The sequence below is a fragment of the Triticum aestivum genome, chromosome 5A (genome assembly GCF_018294505.1).
Source record: "Triticum aestivum cultivar Chinese Spring chromosome 5A, IWGSC CS RefSeq v2.1, whole genome shotgun sequence".
Taxonomy (NCBI): Eukaryota; Viridiplantae; Streptophyta; class Magnoliopsida; order Poales; family Poaceae; genus Triticum; species Triticum aestivum.
Window position 1 is genome coordinate 561,328,587 of NC_057806.1, and position 17,991 is coordinate 561,346,577.

At 44.0% G+C, this 17,991-nt stretch overlaps 3 protein-coding genes across 4 annotated transcripts; 1 reads left to right on the forward strand and 2 right to left on the reverse strand.

Annotated features, from left to right (window-relative positions):
- The first annotated feature begins 800 nt into the window (after positions 1-800).
- On the forward strand, positions 801-3,124 carry LOC123104781 (prostatic spermine-binding protein). Of its 2 annotated transcripts, none has more exons than XM_044526667.1 (4): positions 801-964; positions 1,103-1,188; positions 2,410-2,468; positions 2,538-3,124. In XM_044526667.1, exons 2-4 carry the CDS (start codon positions 1,105-1,107, stop codon positions 2,878-2,880), a joined length of 486 nt encoding a protein of 161 aa, XP_044382602.1. In that variant the 5' UTR covers positions 801-964; positions 1,103-1,104; the 3' UTR covers positions 2,881-3,124. The 2 variants fall into 2 exon arrangements, with proteins under 2 accessions (XP_044382602.1, XP_044382603.1); XM_044526668.1 differs by having other exon boundaries at positions 811-969.
- A 226-nt stretch (positions 3,125-3,350) lies between these two features.
- On the reverse strand, positions 3,351-11,701 carry LOC123104779 (probable anion transporter 5, chloroplastic). Its single transcript, XM_044526665.1, has 15 exons — positions 11,177-11,701; positions 10,318-10,463; positions 9,513-9,612; positions 8,915-8,967; positions 8,204-8,278; positions 7,880-7,960; positions 7,745-7,803; positions 6,708-6,808; positions 5,648-5,763; positions 5,053-5,089; positions 4,795-4,890; positions 4,460-4,601; positions 4,325-4,377; positions 3,830-3,916; positions 3,351-3,729 (listed from the first exon to the last, which is right to left on the reverse strand). The coding sequence occupies exons 1-15, from the start codon at positions 11,558-11,560 to the stop codon at positions 3,601-3,603; spliced, it is 1,659 nt and encodes a 552-aa protein (XP_044382600.1). The 5' UTR covers positions 11,561-11,701; the 3' UTR covers positions 3,351-3,600.
- Positions 11,702-11,897: 196 nt separating this feature from the next.
- LOC123104780 (cysteine--tRNA ligase CPS1 homolog, chloroplastic/mitochondrial) lies at positions 11,898-17,522 on the reverse strand. The gene is made up of 9 exons (XM_044526666.1): positions 17,081-17,522; positions 16,469-16,532; positions 15,845-16,006; positions 14,988-15,158; positions 14,588-14,869; positions 14,387-14,512; positions 12,878-13,078; positions 12,632-12,733; positions 11,898-12,472 (listed from the first exon to the last, which is right to left on the reverse strand). Exons 1-9 carry the CDS (start codon positions 17,452-17,454, stop codon positions 12,236-12,238), a joined length of 1,719 nt encoding a protein of 572 aa, XP_044382601.1. The 5' UTR covers positions 17,455-17,522; the 3' UTR covers positions 11,898-12,235.
- Positions 17,523-17,991: the final 469 nt, after the last annotated feature.

Sequence of the window (17,991 nt, forward strand, 5' to 3'; positions counted from 1 at the left end):
CTTGCGGGCGTCGAAGAAGGAGACGGCCGGCGAGGGGAGACGCGGCGCCCACAGACCAGCTAGCTGCCCTGCCGGCGTCCGACGAGCGTGCCGGTCCTATGTAGCGGGGGCGGCGAGGCGTCTTCTTGGTCGCGGGCGGCTGTGCGGTTGGGGAAGCGGCGGCGGGAACTAGTTTGCTCCCCGGCGGCGACGGGCGACTGGGGGCAGGAGCGGCGTTGCTGGGCGGATGTGGAGGCGGCGACAGCTGGAAGAGTCGCCGCAAAAATGGGCGGCGGCGGCGGTGACGGAGGAGGCGGGAGGCGAGGGTTGCTTGTTGGCCGGGGGAGGGAGGCTAATGTGCCACAGACCAGCGGGCCCGGGGACAGGAGTAGGCGACCGCGCGCGCGTCCGTCGCGTGTCTGCGCCGACGCAAATCAGGCTAAAAAATGAGTCAGGAATGGGTCGCCCACGGACGAAAAACGGACGCGCGTCCGTTTGGGTCGGCGCGTTGGGCCGCCTTTTCTGTCCACGCCGACCCAAACGGCCGGCCGCGGATGAAATGGGTCGCCCCGTTGGAGTTGCTCTAACATACGGACACGGCAACGCACGTCATCGGTGATCTAGTAGTGTATATTGTTAGGCTGGAGAGCATGATACTCCCTGGCAAATGGGCCCTGCTTGGCAGCCAGCCCAAATCCAAGCCGATGGAAGCCAGTGGACTGCAGCCACAGGAACCACCCACCTCACCGTCTTCCGTCTGGAACGGACCCGGCCCCGCCCGGCAGCCGCACCAAAACCCTAGGACGGGACGGGCACGGCCGCGCCTCCCTCCACCCCAGCCTAGCCCACAGTCCACCGCAGAGCCCAAAACCCTAACCCCCCACCCCACCTCCCAACTATTAAAGCCTCCGCCCCAAGAAATCCGGCGCACGCTCGCCCCTCTATCCCGTCATCTCTTTCCTCCCCCCTCGGCGCAGCAACAGAGGTACGGTACGGCCTGCTCCCTCCCCTCCCCCCCGCTCCGCCCCGCCCCGCCTAGGGTTCCGGGTCTGGAGCCCAGATTTGGCCGCTTCCGCGCCCACACACCGCGCCTCACCCGTTTGCTTCGCCGGTTTCCGTGCAGAGATGGCGGCGGTGGCGACGACGACGGCGGTCCACGGGAGCCAGGCGGCCGGCGCGCAGAGGCTGCTGCTTCTCCTCGCTCTCGTGGTGAGCCTCCGGCGCCCCTCTCCACTATTTACTACCTCCGCCTTGTTATTTTGCCTGCGCGTGCTGCATCCCTTGTTATTCCATTTGTTGTTGCGAGTTGCTGCCAGATTGGTTCGTTGACCGTGATTCTAGCGCTGGTAGGTTCAATTTTCCTTGTTCGTTAGGCCAAGGCATGGTGTGGTTTGCGTCCCTGAGGGTTTGACCCAAGGAATCCGGCTGGTTTGGCCCCTGGATCTGGAGGCGTACGCACTTCCGTAATGTTTAGGCAATTTTGACCTCGGTATCCTGCTAAACAGTGCTTGTTTAGTTCCCTCGGTTGGTTTCTGCGGGTAGATCTAGCAGATCTGGGTGGCTGCATCAGGGGAAGTACGGTTGCAAGTGCAAACCTAGGCCGGTACATTGTGCCAACCAGAGAAAAATATCTGGCTGCATTGCATCAGGGCAGGTTTGATGATTCCAAGCATCCACTCTGCCAAGCAGAGAAAATTGTTATTGTCGGGTTTTGCCAGTTGTAGAGCACGATGATTACCAAAACTACTTTCGGCGCTTGGACTCCACCTGTGTCCCATCATGGAGCGCATTTTTTTGTTTCCGAGTGTCATTCGGACTCGGGGCGTGGGTTTGTTATCGCGCCCTGTTTGGTTAGAGCAGTAAATGCTGCTGCAAACAAGGTTTAGGCAGGTGAATGGATAACGGCTACCGTTACAGTGGTAGTTTCCTAGCAATTGTCGCGTGTGATTGGCCATACGTCCACTATATAAGAAAATCGTTAGGTTATCAGTTATGTTTTTGGTAGTGTTTTACTAATTTCCAATAAAATTGTTGTGATTGTGTTTGCTGTTAGGAATTAGCTCTTACGGAAGCCCTTGAATTAATTTAATGAAAAAAAATATGTACTGTGGCCGTCGAATGAGTGTTGTTCTTGCGGAAAGCCTAGGCAGGTTTTTTTGTGATGTTAATGGAAACCCCCAAACTGGTTTTATTGAAAATCCCTGTACTGTGACTGGAATTGAATGTCATCTCTTATGTCAATAATAAATAAAATTGTAGTGCCGTGGTTATTCTGTATACCAAGGGATTGCTTACTGATCTTGCATTTATTCCTGCTCATGGTTGAATAAGCTTTGTATATGCATTTATTTGTATCATCAAATTGTTTGATAACCTTATTTCTTATTACTACCTATCTTCCTGTGCTGATGTGACTTGAATCATGTTTAGATTGAAGCTGTAAACAATGGAGCAGATATCTTCACTGAAGACCAGCAAGAAATTATCAAGTAAATCCATTACCCTATTCACTGCGATGTATAGTTTTCTGTTGCTGACTCGTTTTTGCAATGCTGAAGGCAATTTGGCAGAATCAAATCCGAGACTGTTCCTGAGAACAAGGATGCAGGGTCTGATGACGATGATGACGATGATGAAGATGAGGATGATGAAACTGGTGATGCTGATGATGATGATGCCGATGCTGGAGAGGACTTCTCGGGTGAAGAAGGCGAGGACGATGACGAGGATGATGACCCTGAGGCGAACGGCGATGATGCTGGCGCGGGGAGCGATGATGATGATGGTGACGACGACGATGATGATGGTGAAGACGGCGAGGATGACGATGATGATGACGAGGATGAGGATGAGGAGGACGAGGAAGATGAGGACCAGCCACCGGCCAAGAAGAAGAAATGATCTGCCTTCCTGCTGTCAGTGTTTCAGTCCGTTAGTTTATCTGCTGTCTAGATGTTGATTGAGCGGGTCTGGTACACACCGACCTATGTAGCTTCTGTGTCTTGGTGGTTTGGTGTCTCATAGGGTAGAACATTGAACTTCTAATGTTGTTTCCTGCGTTGTGCAAGTAGTCTTAACATTTCGGTCTTGATATGCTGTGTTTATTGGAGCTGTGATACCATTCAATCTAATTCTTGTTACTCCATGTTGTCACATGTTCTTTGAATGGCTTTTGGTTTTACTGTATGAAATCCAAATTATTTTATGCTTTTGGTGACTGCTATTTGAATGTTAGGATTTGAATAACCTGGAAGGAAAAGGCACTTCAAATCTAATAGAAGAACCGAAGAAGCATTCGAGAAACCCATCTTCGCACGGATGTTGAATGATAATCAGTGTTTCAGGATGGGACAACACAGCTCCCAGCAATGGAAAACAGTGACAGGCACTTCCATTCCAAAATTGTGCCACAACATACTCCACTTAACATACATCCACTGCAGAAATGGCCTATACAATATAACAATATACAGAGATCTCTACCGTATATGGATGCCCATGCGGCATGTACATACACTGTCTACTTGTTCCTACCAGTCTATCCAGTGCCCAGGAGCTCCAAATTTGCTGGGCAGGGTGAGCTAAACTCCCAACGGATTTTCCTTCTGAATGGTCCTTTGACTACTGATTACTCTCTGCTAACGACTCCGATGCCAACTTGTTGAAATCCTGGGGCTTGCTGCTGGCAAATGTCAACCAGACGGCAGTGCCTGTTAAGTAGAAGAAGATCGAAGGAGCAAAGAGCGACATCTGCACATATACAAAAGACGATAATGAGTTGTTGGAATGATACGTGATAGAAAATACAGGTCAAGGAGATGGATCAGATTTGTGGTGTTGGCAAGCATACACTCCAAGAATGAGTTGTGTCGACAAGATAGCCGACTAGCGCGACACCAACGATTCCAGGCACGGCCCCTACGGTGTTTGTGATTCCCTGGAATGCAAAGGCAGTGAGTCAACAACTACCAATATAAGAAATCGCCTTTTCTTTTGCCAACTCTGCTTCCCCTTTCCACCAGAGCCTCTCCACCGTTTGAATTATAGACTCAAAGAGATTGGCACTGAAACTACCAAAAGTGAAAACTCTAGGATGCGTTTAGACAAGGGATATTCCTCTGGAAATGTTTAGCATTTATTAGCATCAGATAAATCTGAAGGGTTTTGATTCCGAATCCCTGTCCAGGGTTTGATATAGTAACAAAATTACAACCAAATACCTGGTCCAAACAAAGGGGGAAAGAGAGCAAGGAATTTTGTTTTCTTTTTACCATCCCATTTTTACAAGACAAACACAGAAAAATCCTAGAGGGTTTTAATACCAAATATAAGTTGCATGCCTTACCAGGAGAATGCTTGCATATTCACGTGATATATCTTGATGGGTGCAATAAAGACCTGTTTGTAAGCAAAAACATTAAGATTTTGGACCTTGGAAACATGGCAGGAATAAGAATGGATGCAAGCTTAGCACAATTACCTGATAATGCGAAGTTGGAGAGTGATATACCACCCGTAAGGAAAGCAACAACTACCCAAGGAGGGAGTCCAAGATCGACAGAGGAAAGCATCATAAAAGCTGCAGGTGACAGAAACGCAATTGCTTGACATATTTTCCGTACCTACAAAGGAAATTAATCAACTCAGACTCAACTTTTTCATTATCCTGTAAAAAGGCCTTATTTACACAAGAAAACTGGACATCTCATGGCAATTTGCAGTGATGATTTTTAAATATTCCAACCTTTACAAATGAACTCTAGGAGCAATCAGATTTTTATTTATTCCTTTTTCATCTTCAAGGAAATGATTTACCTTTGTGGTGTCAACTCCACTTGATATCAAGTTGTCTGCAAAAGGTGCTGCAATAGATGTAATAACCATCGAGCCCAAAGGAGGAAGAATTGACACCTACAACAAATACCAAATATGGGACTTCATAAGATACTGGAGCAGTAGTCGTAAATGAAAAACAAGGACACGACATGATCACATAGTAAGAACGAGGAGGGATATGATGCTTTCACTACAAGGGTGTTCCTGTAATTATAAGAAATGAAAGCATGTACATACCCATGCAGCGTCTGTCAAGTTCAAGTTTAGCTCCTCACTGCATAAGAATTGAACAGGAATATATCACAAAAAAAGCAAGGACATTGTTACAAATATTTAACATAATGTGCTGAACAGCAGAAAGAAGATTGGATTCCTCCAAACATTTTGCTGGACTTCTAAAGCATTATTAAGTTGACGTATCACAACAAATGCAACTATGATACGAAAGCAGCTATGCAATACAGCGCCCCGTAAATCTATAATGTCCAGTCTCAACTTGAGCAAAAGTTTCAGAAAATTTATATTGAAAAATCTCCTGTTTTATTTGGTTCTATCTTTGTTGAAGTCAACCCACTTTCAGAAAACTGAACCGAACGAGTAGGAAAAGTGTGCACGTGCAAGAAAGTTGTTCATATAGGGTGTTAACACATTGAAAAGTTAGTGAATGAAATCCTAGCAATTCAATCTCAATAGTAGAACCAAAATGTTGAATAGTAAAAGAAATAGGTGTATTCAACTCACTAGGGACAGTTCATGAAAACAAGACAGTTAGTTAATCGAAAGGGGATACATTGAGTGAAAAATGACAAGACAAATATGGAAAGTGCCAAACCTAAAGAATGTTGGAAGCCAAGACAAGCAAGTATAGTGGCCCCAGCTTCCACAAAAGTGAGTGTATATCATTGCCCACACTGCCTTGCTTTTAAAGAATTCCCCCCAAGGCACATCCTACAACACAAAGGATAAAACTTGCTATATCAGTAATGTTTGTGAATCATCACTCCCACCAACAGGGTCACCTTATTTTATTGGGGGTTATAAACTACATCTACAGCTAAGTGAAACAGGTCAGAGCACTCGTGCTGAACTGTCGCTTGATGGGGGAAAGCCCTACATGTACTGTATACAACTTTCAAATAGGGAGGGGCTCAGTGGTATGCCTTTAATATGCAAGTTAACAAAAACATAGTTATGTGCTATAGTTAGACCAAGATGGCCATGTGATACATGTGAAAAATTCCTTATCTGGAAGGCACAGTTTTCGTTGGTTTGTTGGCTTATCGTTATTACAAAATGATGCCTTCCAGTACAGTGGGCATCTTTCTGCAACCCCACTGAAGTCTATAGCAGCATTTATATTTTGCAGTCTCACCACACAGCAGCAACAGACTAGCAGAACAGTCTATTGGCTATTCTGCGCATATAGTAAACAAAACTAAGAATGGCATGTAAACAAAGAGATTAAAATAAATTTTCATTCGAGCAAATTAAATTGCAGAAGCTAGCACAAAATCTACACCAACGATAGTTTCGATTATATTGCACATACTAACTACTTGAGAGGATTCTCGAGTCTTCACACTTTTACAACACCAAACAGTTCAGACAAATTCACAATTTGAAACACTCTAGCAACCAACATATTTCTTGCCAATGAACTGAAAAGTTTCTCAGATCATTTGATGTAGTTTGGTGTACCCCACGAACTAAAAAGGCTATCACATTAGTTGATGTATCTTGATTCTGGAACTTTTTCATCGATCTCACAACTTTGTAACACTTTTAACTTGATTCATGTCTTCTATGTTCTAACAAAGAAGTTAAGTGACATGCCAATAGCTACTTTGCAACTGGTGGAAAAAACTCTGTAGTGAATCTGTCAGCTCTCAAACCTTTAGCGAGTCTGTCATCTCTTCAAGTGATGAGGCCGATGACTTTGAAGGCACAGATGATGGGACATGACCATTAGATCCAGCAGAACTATTTTCAAGATCTGTAAAGTAGATGATATTTTCAGGTATTGTAGTTGAAATTTTGTACTTATTGCGCAGAAATAGTAGGATCGCAATGAACAAATATTTTTAGCAAACAGGTACAGCTAAGCTCAAAGAATACTTAATACTAAACATATTGACTGCTATTTTGTAATAGTATCAATAAATCTAGTGCAAACCACACTCAAAACATAATCATGCAAACATATTGGTTAGTACATCAAATCAATTTGGAACTACCAAATTTGAGGTAGTCCTCAATGTATCTGCTGCACAACTGAAATTTCTCATATTTAAAACTGATTAGTGCTAGATTGAAAGGATGATTTTCTGACATAAATCTGTGTCAGCATCACATTGATCTCCCTTTTCTCTCTTCCAAGTTTAACAGTTGTTACTTAATAGACTACATGGGTGACTCTTTGCTTCTCTCTTTTTTTGGGGAAATTTTTCAAGTTACCTTGATGCTCAAACAGTCAGATGCGCACATATAGGATTTGCCACGATACGTAAACTTGGGTCGGGCATGGCACTTATGTTAGATCAAACTTGACATAGAGGTTACGAAGACCAGATTGTACAATCATGATCACAAGATCAAACCAAACCGACAACCTGGCTATACAAGGTTGCCGAATATTCTACAGTTCATATACGATCACACAAACCAAGATGGTTTGGGTAATTACATCAAGCTATGATTTTTCACTAGATATATCATATCTGCTTATGAAAAAAAAACACAATGATATCATTAAGGCCACAATATGATTCCTTCAGCTAAACTAGCATGCCACAATTCATTTTCTTCTATAAACTCATACAAACGGAGTATATTGAAAAGGAGATATGATTAGAAGTAACATTCATTGCAAGTTTCAATGGACAGTTTCTATCATGGTTGTTAAGACTTGTAAAAATAGATGTGCACTTACTTAATATGTCTTCATTGTCACCTGGCTGTAGTTCTTGTACAGATTCAAACACTAGACACCTGTGGACATAAAAGAAGATGAAGCTAAACCAGAAGAAATATTCAATTATGTGCTGCTAAGAAGTTTTTTGCTTACCATATAATACCAAGAAGACCAAATATGTAAAAGACAGATTCCCAGCCAAGGTTCTGAATGATGGGAGGGGCGAACAGAAGTCTGCAATATTATCATAGACCAGGAGTTAACTATCTCATACCATTGTCAATTAAGTTGTGTAATCATAATGTCATACAGTCAAAATGCAATGCAATGTTGTTTTAGAACCAAGCAAAAAAGTTACATCAGGTTACAAAGGTCTGATAATCTATCAGGATTTCTGTAAAGATGAAAGTTTCTGCTTAGACCCAAAAACTTTTACGTGCATCCGAATATATGTAGAAAATACTGCAAAACACTTACCCTAAGACACTTCCAAAGGCTAAACCACCAAAAACAACAGAAACCGCTCTTGATCTTTCTTGAAGAGGAATGGTCCTGCATGTGCAGCCATAGCAGTTAAATATGCAATAATAATGTATGAGAATGATGCTTCTCAAGTTTAATATGTTTATTCTATGTTCTTCCAGAGAGCAGCAATAACTCTACTACCCTCTATCATGTTCAATAGAATTAAGATCCCAGCAGGGAGATAAGGTAGTTTTCTATTGGATTTCCTTTAAGCATAACAAGTAATAAATAGTTCTTTTTTCTTTCATAAACGTGTCAACAGAGAAGCTACATCATATCCACACCAATGGCAACTGAACCATTGAGAAAGTTATGCAATATAATCGTCATAAAAAATCCAGAATAAGACGTACATCAATCTTTTGTGTATTTCAATAAAAGAACGTGAATAGCTACCACCTGCGATTTAGCACAGGTAGCTAAAAAAGAATCCATCTAAACATCAAATATCCACAAAAACAATGCCAATACACTAGTTAGCTAGCGAAGAGTGTATAGTCACAAGATTCACCATCATCGATACAGGGTATTTCTAATAAATATCTCTACAACTACATGAGAACCCTGACATTCCTGCTTAAAATTTTAGGAAGCAGCCTAAAATTCACATGAAGGAGATGTAAATGGTAGCCTGCGTCCAAGGAGAAGGTATTTTAGGCTTACCGTGCAATTAAATCTGTAGCTGCTGATGGTGAGACTCCTTCTCCAATGCCTACCTAGCATAGCAACAAAGTTAAAATGAATAAATACAAGGATAATATTTAGATAGTAAATTATTACTAGGAACACTCCCACTGTACTGACATGAAGATGTGATAAAGAAACTAAGTATTGTCATCGCATGGGAATGCTCCAAAAACCAAAGTTGACATGCAGGTATTGCAATAATGCATAGGGTGCTCTATATGGTAAGATGAAGGGACACTTATTTGCACCAAAACACATTTTTATACATAAATATGATACACCTGCCACCTGGAGATGTGCATATAAAATAATATAGCAATCATCATCTTAACGAAATGTTTTTATAGGTAATCCAATCTATGCTAATTTATGCTCAGAATACACAGAAACGTTAACCCAAATAATAACAGCCATCACTCTCGGATGAAAGTATGCGTTGTAAGGGTATGTGTTCCTAATACAAAAATGAAAACAATGTACAAAACATGGTAAAAAAAGCACAAAAGAAGTTAAGTGTACCGGATCATATGTGAACAAGAAGTTTCTAGAGGCTAACTAATGAGTAGAGGTATACCAGAATCCTTGATAGCACAAGTCCTGGCATGAATCCTGCTACAACAGGAATAACAGCTGTGGCCAAAGACCACACAAGAACACCGGCCTTAAGCACTGTCCTGCAATTAGCATATGAGAAAAACAATTATTGCAATATGAAAATAAATAAATGAATAATATGCATTATATGAGAAATATAAGATGAGAAAAAGCATATGATCAAATTATAAGAAATCAAATTATAAGAGATGGCCTTTGAGTTATGCAAGAAGCGCCTGCTAAACAAGTTACATGCTTGTTTCTTAATTCATCTATTGTTGGTTTACGCCTATGAATTTTTGTGGCTAAGAATTTAACAGAGTCAAGCTAGACTGATAACATAAAAATATGCAACCGGAAAAGAGGAAAAATAACATTATAAAGCCAGGTAGAACTCACAAACCATATTATACTCCCTCCTATCCATAATAAGTGTCGTAGGTTTGAACTAACCTTAGTTCAAAACTGCGACACTTATTTTGGATTGGAGGGAGTAGCATTTAGCACATCATACTTCTCTTTTGCATTTTTCCTTACCTACTACACTTAGTCTAAAGATTCTTCCGATGGTACGGACAGATGGTTTTAGTTAGATAGCATAGGTGAAGAAGAAACAACTGTCATCATGACATTTAACTTTTATTTGGGACAATGCCATATTAGAGTCAGCAGCAGTCAATAACTATACCTATGATGCAAAAAATCATTGTGTATGCAAAATCAAAGATAACATTGTATTTGTATTTATAAAATGTACAGGAGGCTTTTTGTTACCCCAAACAAACCTTCCACCAATCAATTTTGCCAGCCAGCCCCCAGGTAGTTGACTCAAAGCATAGCCCCAAAAGAATGATGATTGAACTAGGCCAGCAGTCGATGAGCTCCAACCATACTGATGTGACATTGGAATAATCGCAACACTCAAGTTAACCTGAAAAGGTAGACTAGTTGCATTTAGCAGAAATTCCAGAGGAAGCAAAAACTGAACTGCCTAGATAAGCTACACATAGAAGTAATTAGCTACGCTAAGTGAAGAAGCACATATCAAGACCACATTAACAACCTCGAGCAAGTTAGATGCTAAGTGAAGAAACACTTTGGTTGACGTCAACAACGACAAAAAATACGTGGAGTATGGATGCCAGAACGGATACCGCACAACTTGACAGATACTCCATGTTTGGTATGGAATTAACCGTTAAGCAAAGTCATAAAAGGAAAATCCCAACCGGTAGGCTTGAGCTGAAGTTTCTCACAGTTACGCCCTCTCAGGGTCGTACATGCGGCTAGAGGAAAACCGAAAGAAGACGCCACCCCAAGCATCAAAACTGGTTCGGCGTGGCAGATGTGTGGTGGTAAATGGTAACCACTTGCTTTGATCATGAGCAAATCGGTATTAGCATTCTCCCAAATGCGACGCGTGCATTTCTGTCGACGCTTTGACGCAACAATGGTGTTTGATTCAGTCTAGATTGCCAACCTGCGCCCCAGTTTTAAGCCATGCTTTGTTTTTCCCCCATGTTGAGTTTCTCCGATTTGCTCTCGCGGACCACCGCACGGCGTGTCATTAGCACCGTCCGTGCTACTGGATAGAGGCTAATTAAGCAGTAGTGGCAGTAAGAAATGCAACGAGAGAGAGCAAACCTTGTCCATGTTGCAGATGACGAAGGCGAGGGAGGTGGCGCCGATGAGCCTGTAGCGCTCGGGCAGCCCCTCCCAGGGCGGCCACCGCAGCTCCAGCGCCCCGTCCACCGCCTCCTCCTCAAACTCCTCCGCGTGCGCATCCCCTCCTCCCTTCCTCTCCGCCGCCACCTCCGGGACCACGGAGCGCTTCTCCACAGCGCCCGCGGGCCCTCCCCCGCCCCCGCCCCCGCCGTCCCTGGAGGAGAACCGCCTCACGGCCCCGCGGCGCCGGTGCGGGAGGACAAGCAGATGCGGAGCGCGCGGCGGGAGCATGCGGCGGCGGGGCCCGGCGTGGGGGAGGAGGCAGAGCTCGGGCTGCAGCGCGGAGGAGGCCGCCATCGCCATGGCCGCTTCGCTCGGGGTTCGCGAGCTAGACGTGGTGCTGCAGCGGAGTTTGAAATTTCTCGGTGGGGTTTTTGGAGAGGAGGGGAGGAGTACACGCGGCGAGGTGCGGAACGAGCGGCCATGGGCAGCGGAGCAAGCGTGTCGCATGCCACTGCTCCGCGGCGGGGAGGGGACGGCGACGAGCGTGTGGCTGGGGTCGGCCCTCAGCCACTGACCCACGGGGCCCGCATGTCGGCCAGGCCACGTGGGAATCGTTGCCACTCATTGTTTCTGGCAGCCGGATGCTAACCACGTCAATGGCAACTGACTGGAACATATAATTTCTGGCTCGTTTAAATAAAACAAGTACGTATATATAAAAACAATAGGCTACCAGCCAAAAAAAATGCTCAGCTATATGTCAAGAATGTCTGGCGAGAACAAGACATGTGGGTGAAAGAAAAAAATCATCAAAATCTCTACATTTCATTTCATTTATACTTAATAAAAACTCATGAGCTTGCATCGATCTACAGGAGCTTCCAAGGAGAGTGCGCAGCTCTTTTTTTTTTCATGTATGTATAATCCAGTTGATTCGTTAAATATTTGCTGGCTTCCAATCATAGATCCCTGGAAAACACTGCAACTCCTCAAAACAGTCCAAGACACCCCTGAGCCCGTGGTGTGTGGTGCCGATCATGTACTGCTGGTGACCACCGCTTGCTGGGAGGACGGCACGGACGGCCTCCAGGCGGTGCCGTCGGGGCCGTCCATGAGGGCGATGCCGAGGGCCGCCAGCTCATCCCGGATCTCGTCCGACCGACCGAACTGCTTCGCCTTCCTCGCAGCGGTCCGCTCCTCGATCTTCTGCAGCACCTGCTCCTCGGTGACGCACGCCCTCCGCAGCGCCTTCTCCCGCAGCTGCTGCAGAGCCTGGGACACAACAGCACAAGGTCGTCATTGTCGGTAGAGCATCAACACTAGAATGCACAGCATGGAAAAACATTTGTGTTCTTCACCCGAAGAACCAAGCATCACAACAGTGGCTGGCCGCCAATCTGCTGGTTTCAGTTTACACAACACGGCGCTCACCTCATGGTAGCTCGAGGGCATCAGCCCCAGGACAGAAAGCACCATTCTCACTTTCTCTTCCAAGACCGCAAGCGATTCCAGCCGTTTCTCCTGCTTCTTTCCCTGACCAAACACAACGCCAGAGGAAAGAAAGTCAAGGCGGCTAGTACTTCTACCTTTGTCTAACAGCGGCGCAACTCAGACACTACCTGAGTAGAGTAGTGAATCTGAAATGTACCTCCGCAAGTTTATTATCACTGGCTTTACCTTACGAGTATGCAGCAAATCATTCATAACTTTCAACGGCTCGGAAATAGCAGCCAGCGCCACCGAAGTGTGAAGATCGTCAGACATTGACGTCTCAAAATCCCCGTGAAGCTTCTCGACGCAATGCGTGGTAGTAAAAGGTAGTGAACCTCCACTACTGCTTTGGTCCTGCTGGGTGCTTTCTTCACAATCGCGCAATGTCTGTATGTAGGAAATGATTCAGCATAAGGCCATGAAGTAGAAGTAATGGCATTTAAAATGTCACCTGATGAAATAACAAGAATGCTGAAATGTAACTTTCAGTGCCAACACAAGTTGAGAGTTCCGACTAGTCAGGCACGAGGAGCAATTTCATAGCCGTTGCAGGCTGTAAACTAACTGACTTCAGCCAGAGACACAGCGACTACTACCGTACTCCCATGGATTCTAAAACAACACTGTCGAGTGACACCATGTGGAAGAACAAGACCATGGCTGAAATAATAACTCTAAATTTTGGGCTGATCTGTCGGCACTTCTAAACAGGCAGGATAAAATCAGGGCGCTCAAAAAATATATTAAAAAAATCAGTTTAGGAAAAAAAAAACAGTTCTTCACATTAAGCCAGACTAGGCCACAAAAGGCTCAGATTAAAATTTCTGACCGGGATAACAACATCCAGGGACAATCTCATAAGCTAGTCAAGGTTGGGCATTGATTATTCAGTTACTGAAAGTTGTACAGCAGAATAGCACTGAAACCATGCTACAAGTCCGTTTCAAGAAGATGCGACAAAAAGCATCGTGTATCTATACCAATATAAAAAGACCCAAAGGGGCAGATCCAACTGATCTCGGCCATCGAACTAAGTCAATCCAACGACCTAGACTGCTCCAATGGTGAGCGTTAAACGTGTTTAACGTGCAATTAATATCATACCAAATATTGCACCAATCACATGATTAACACACGAATGATTGCATTCCTAATATTCATGTGTAATTAATATATTGCCTAAATATTAACGTGCGTTGCACGTGCGCCTCTACTAGTCAAAATAATATGTGAAATCACTAAATTTACTTGTAGATACACAAGTACATTGGCATAGGAATAAAGTGCCCTTTTTGCGCACGCCATTTTAAGCTTCACTGGCTTTACTTTTCTAGGATGGTCATTTTTGGAGTATGAACACAGTTAAAAGAAAAGCCAAACTATGAAGGCCTGACATATTTGTCGGCTCCTGCATCCAAGGAAGTGATCTTCATATCCAACAGGCGCCTACAATTTACAAGCAAATTCATATAAATAGACTCAATGTTGTTTAAACTGGTTGCTGTTATTTGAACATTCTTGTAGCCACTACCCCAACGGCCACAGAGACCCACCACTTCGATTTCAAAACAATATGACATAGTATAGGCTAATAGCATATACAAACTGTTATTAAGCGTGTAAGCAGTTCATGTGAACATAGTAGTAACAGATAGCAATGGCGTGAAGCCATGAACATATAAAGATATAATATACCTGATAAGTGTAGTACAATCTATCCGATGCAACATTAAGCTGCTCTACTGTGTAGTTGATTGGGGACCTGTAGTGGGTACCAAGTAAGAACATCCTCAACGCAAGTGGGTGGTAAAGCTCTATGACCTGGAAAGGTTGGCAATCTTTGAGAAAGCAGGGGTATAGTTATTCAGAAAATAAAGTATTCATGTGATGAATTACCTTGCGTATAGTGATAAAGTTACCAAGCGATTTAGACATTTTCTGGCCATTTACATTGACAAAACCATTGTGCACCCAATAATTTATGCTGCTGTCACAACATGCGGCACGGCTTTGAGCGATTTCATTCTCATGATGTGGAAATATCAGGTCCTCCCCGCCACCATGAATGTCAAAAGAATTGCCCAAGTATTGTGCACTCATGGCACTGCATTCGATGTGCCATCCTGGCCTACCCGGGCCCCAAGGGCTATCCCACCATGGTTCCCCATCTTTTGCAGCCTACAGTTCACACAGAATCAACTAACTTAGTGCTGAACTAAATATCTATATCATCTCTTCACAGAGCAGACACAGAACAATCTACATATTAGAAATGGAAAAATGGGGCATCTATTACCTTCCATAAAGCAAAATCAGCTGGGTTTTTCTTTCTCTCGTCAACTGCAACCCTTTCACCAGCTCTATTATCATCTAGTTTTCGACCCGATAACTTCCCATATTCAGGAAAATTGTCAACAGAGAAATAGACATCCCCACTTACTACATATGCACAACCGTTATCGATAATCTGTTCCAAGAAAAATAGCATAAGAAAGGAAGTCAAACCAAAAAACAAGAACTCTATTATGACAACTTTTATACTCTGAAAATATGAGAATTGTAAGTGTCTGTAATTTATTTTGGATTTGTGTAAACATATTATATAGGTACTAGAACTCAGATCAACAGTAAGAGATACTAAACATCAATAATACAAAACATTGCTATTCATGTCCACAGCTGCATATACAGAATTATATCACATCCAACATTGCCATATACATTATACATGTGCAAAGAACTTAGTGCAATCTCAGGTTGTTTCTTTACATAAATGAAGAGGATGTGAGTATACTGAATGTAATGGCAAATTCTTAGGTTGCCATGGTAACAACCTACTTTGAAAATGGATGTCCTTTATACAAGAATTCTATTTTATAAGATAACCTGCTTAAAAATGAACCCTAAATGCATTGATCAACCCCATGAAAGCAGCACATTATAATGATAACAACCGAATGGTCTGGATAGATAAGAGTATGTCAACACAAGGATATTTCAACCAAATATGGGAGCAAATCCACTTAACAAGGCTATTGCAGAAAGCAGTATAAAAACAAAAGAAAATAACCACAACCAACTTCATATATATAAATAAAGTACTGCACATAAGACAGTAAAACACCAAAGAGTCACGCTACAAGTACAACTTACCTGTTTTATCATGGTTACAATCTGATCAATGTGATCTGAAACACGGGGCTCCACAGATGGTGGTAGACATTGAAGATGAGCCATGTCCGACAGGAAATCATCAGAGTATCTTTTGCTTAAGCTAAAAGGATCTTCCCCCAATTGGTTAGCTCTTGCAATTATCTACAGAATTCCAGAAGTGCAACTCAGGTTTCCTGTGCAGATGCAATCGGTGTTTAAACTTTCTTTCTAGTTTTCCAGGTAGACTAGCTTAATACAATTAGCAGCGAACTGAATGCAGTGGATATGAACTGAGCAAACTAAATTCAGGGATTAGTCTGAAGTGAACAGTTCATATGACATGAGCATTCCAAAGAAGATGGAGATGATGCAACTTTTTTCTGAACAGTTCATATTACTGAGCAAACTAAATTCAGGGATTAGTCTGCCTTCTCTATTTCAGGTCAGGTCATAATCATTTTTCTGGACAGTAAAGGTATAATTTACAACTTTCAAATGGAGATGATGCAAGAGAAGCTATAAATACAATAGTAGCATTTTTTGTTTAAATTAGTTTAAAAACTAAGAAGTAAGAACCAAACATCGCTTGTAGGTATATGCAAACAAATTTAACCTGAAAATCACCTTGTCATCGATGTCAGTAAAGTTCCGAACATAGCATACTTCATAGTCCAAATAACGCAAGTACCTAAGATGGCCATAATCACATGTCAGGAGACCAAAGATAATCAGATGCAGTGCTTCCGATTGCCTACCTGGAAAAACGTACTTATGAAAACAAGAGAGGACCAAATGTTCACTGGTGACATTACATGCATGGTGTTTTAGAATGCCAGACTATCAGCGGGTGCGTAAGCCCATAGCCAAAATTTACTATGAGATGCATATTCAAGTTTAGTCGAATAACTGAATCATTATAGCACAGTTTACTATGGTGTTAATGTTAGAACTTCCTAAACTGAGCTGGGCATATCACAAAAATGGGTACTATTAAGTGTTGACTATCAAATGGACGAATTGCTTCTGGCCTCTCCATCTAGAGATACACAGAGATAAAATGGTCTATGAAATTCAAATATTAGGTATTAGAATTGCGTTTACAGTTGCAAAATCGTTTCTGATTTCCACCGTTTGACCCACACGAACAACTGGTACAAACACAGGACACGGCCAAGTGGACCAAAACTGCCACTGAATCAGCAGCCCCGAGCTTGAATGACTAGTGGACGGACGAACCTGAAGAGGACATCGAAGGCGACGTAGGCGCGGGCGTGGCCGATGTGACTGTCGTCGTAGGGCGTGACGCCGCAGACGTACATGCCGACCTCCCCGCCGGGCGCGCGGGGACGGAACGGCTCCCTTCTCCTCGACCTCGTGTTGTACAGGTGCATGTCCCGGGCCTTCTCTGGGGCCGCACCATTGGAGGAGGCGGCGGCGGAGCAGAAGAAGAGCTTGGCGGGGTGAGAAGGGAGGCGGCGGGGGCGAACGAGGGAGGGCAGTGCTAGGAGATCTCCGTGGCGCGGGAGGGCTCGGGAATGCGAGGAGAGGAGCAGCGGGAAGAGGCCGGTGGCGGCGCGCCTCGCCGCCGACGCCGCCGCCGCCGCCATCATGGGTGGGTCGTGAAGGCCGCACGCGCAAGGGGCAGGATAGCGTTTTTCTGGATTTTTCGCTTTGCCCCCTGTAAAAACAGACCCCTTGTATCGCGCCAAACTGCAAATAACCGTCAGTTTACAATTTTACGTGAAAAAGCGATTCGAACAGACATCTAAAACGCCCCCGATCCTTAAATTCTTTTGAGAGGCGCGGTTAATTGCCTTCCCTTCACCCACGAGAACACAGATTCCCCTCACTGCGCCGGTGCCCTTTATAGTGGAAAAACAGTTGGTGAGAGGGACATTTCAGCCCGCGCGCCTCCCCCTTCCAATTCCGCAGCTACCCGCCGCCGTCGCCGCCCGCCCACCGCCTTCGATTCCGACTATATCCGCCGGCTGAAACACACCACCGGGCCGCTACTCCTCGTCGGAGATGCCGACAATCTCCGTGCCCAGCTCCGGAAGCATGGGCGGCAGAGCCTCCGGCTGCTCCGCTTCGGCCTTCTCCTCCTCTATCTTCGTACCGAGTTCGTCGAAGAGCCCGTCGGACACCGC

Excerpts from the sequence above, each read along its gene's own strand:
- LOC123104781 (XM_044526667.1), top strand. The coding sequence starts at position 1,105 with ATGGCGGCGGTGGCGACGACGACGGCGGTCCACGGGAGCCAGGCGGCC. Across the intron at positions 1,189-2,409 it reads TGCTTCTCCTCGCTCTCGTG|ATTGAAGCTGTAAACAATGG; the intron begins GTGAGCCTCCGG and ends AATCATGTTTAG. Across the intron at positions 2,469-2,537 it reads GACCAGCAAGAAATTATCAA|GCAATTTGGCAGAATCAAAT; the intron begins GTAAATCCATTA and ends GCAATGCTGAAG.
- LOC123104779 (XM_044526665.1), bottom strand. The coding sequence starts at position 11,560 with ATGGCGATGGCGGCCTCCTCCGCGCTGCAGCCCGAGCTCTGCCTCCTC. Across the intron at positions 5,764-6,707 it reads AGATGACAGACTCGCTAAAG|GATGTGCCTTGGGGGGAATT; the intron begins GTTTGAGAGCTG and ends TTTGTGTTGTAG. Across the intron at positions 3,730-3,829 it reads ACACAACTCATTCTTGGAGT|ATGTCGCTCTTTGCTCCTTC; the intron begins GTATGCTTGCCA and ends GTATATGTGCAG.
- LOC123104780 (XM_044526666.1), bottom strand. The coding sequence starts at position 17,454 with ATGATGGCGGCGGCGGCGGCGTCGGCGGCGAGGCGCGCCGCCACCGGC. Across the intron at positions 14,870-14,987 it reads CTGATTTTGCTTTATGGAAG|GCTGCAAAAGATGGGGAACC; the intron begins GTAATAGATGCC and ends TGTGAACTGTAG. Across the intron at positions 13,079-14,386 it reads GATTGTACTACACTTATCAG|ACATTGCGCGATTGTGAAGA; the intron begins GTATATTATATC and ends TCCTACATACAG.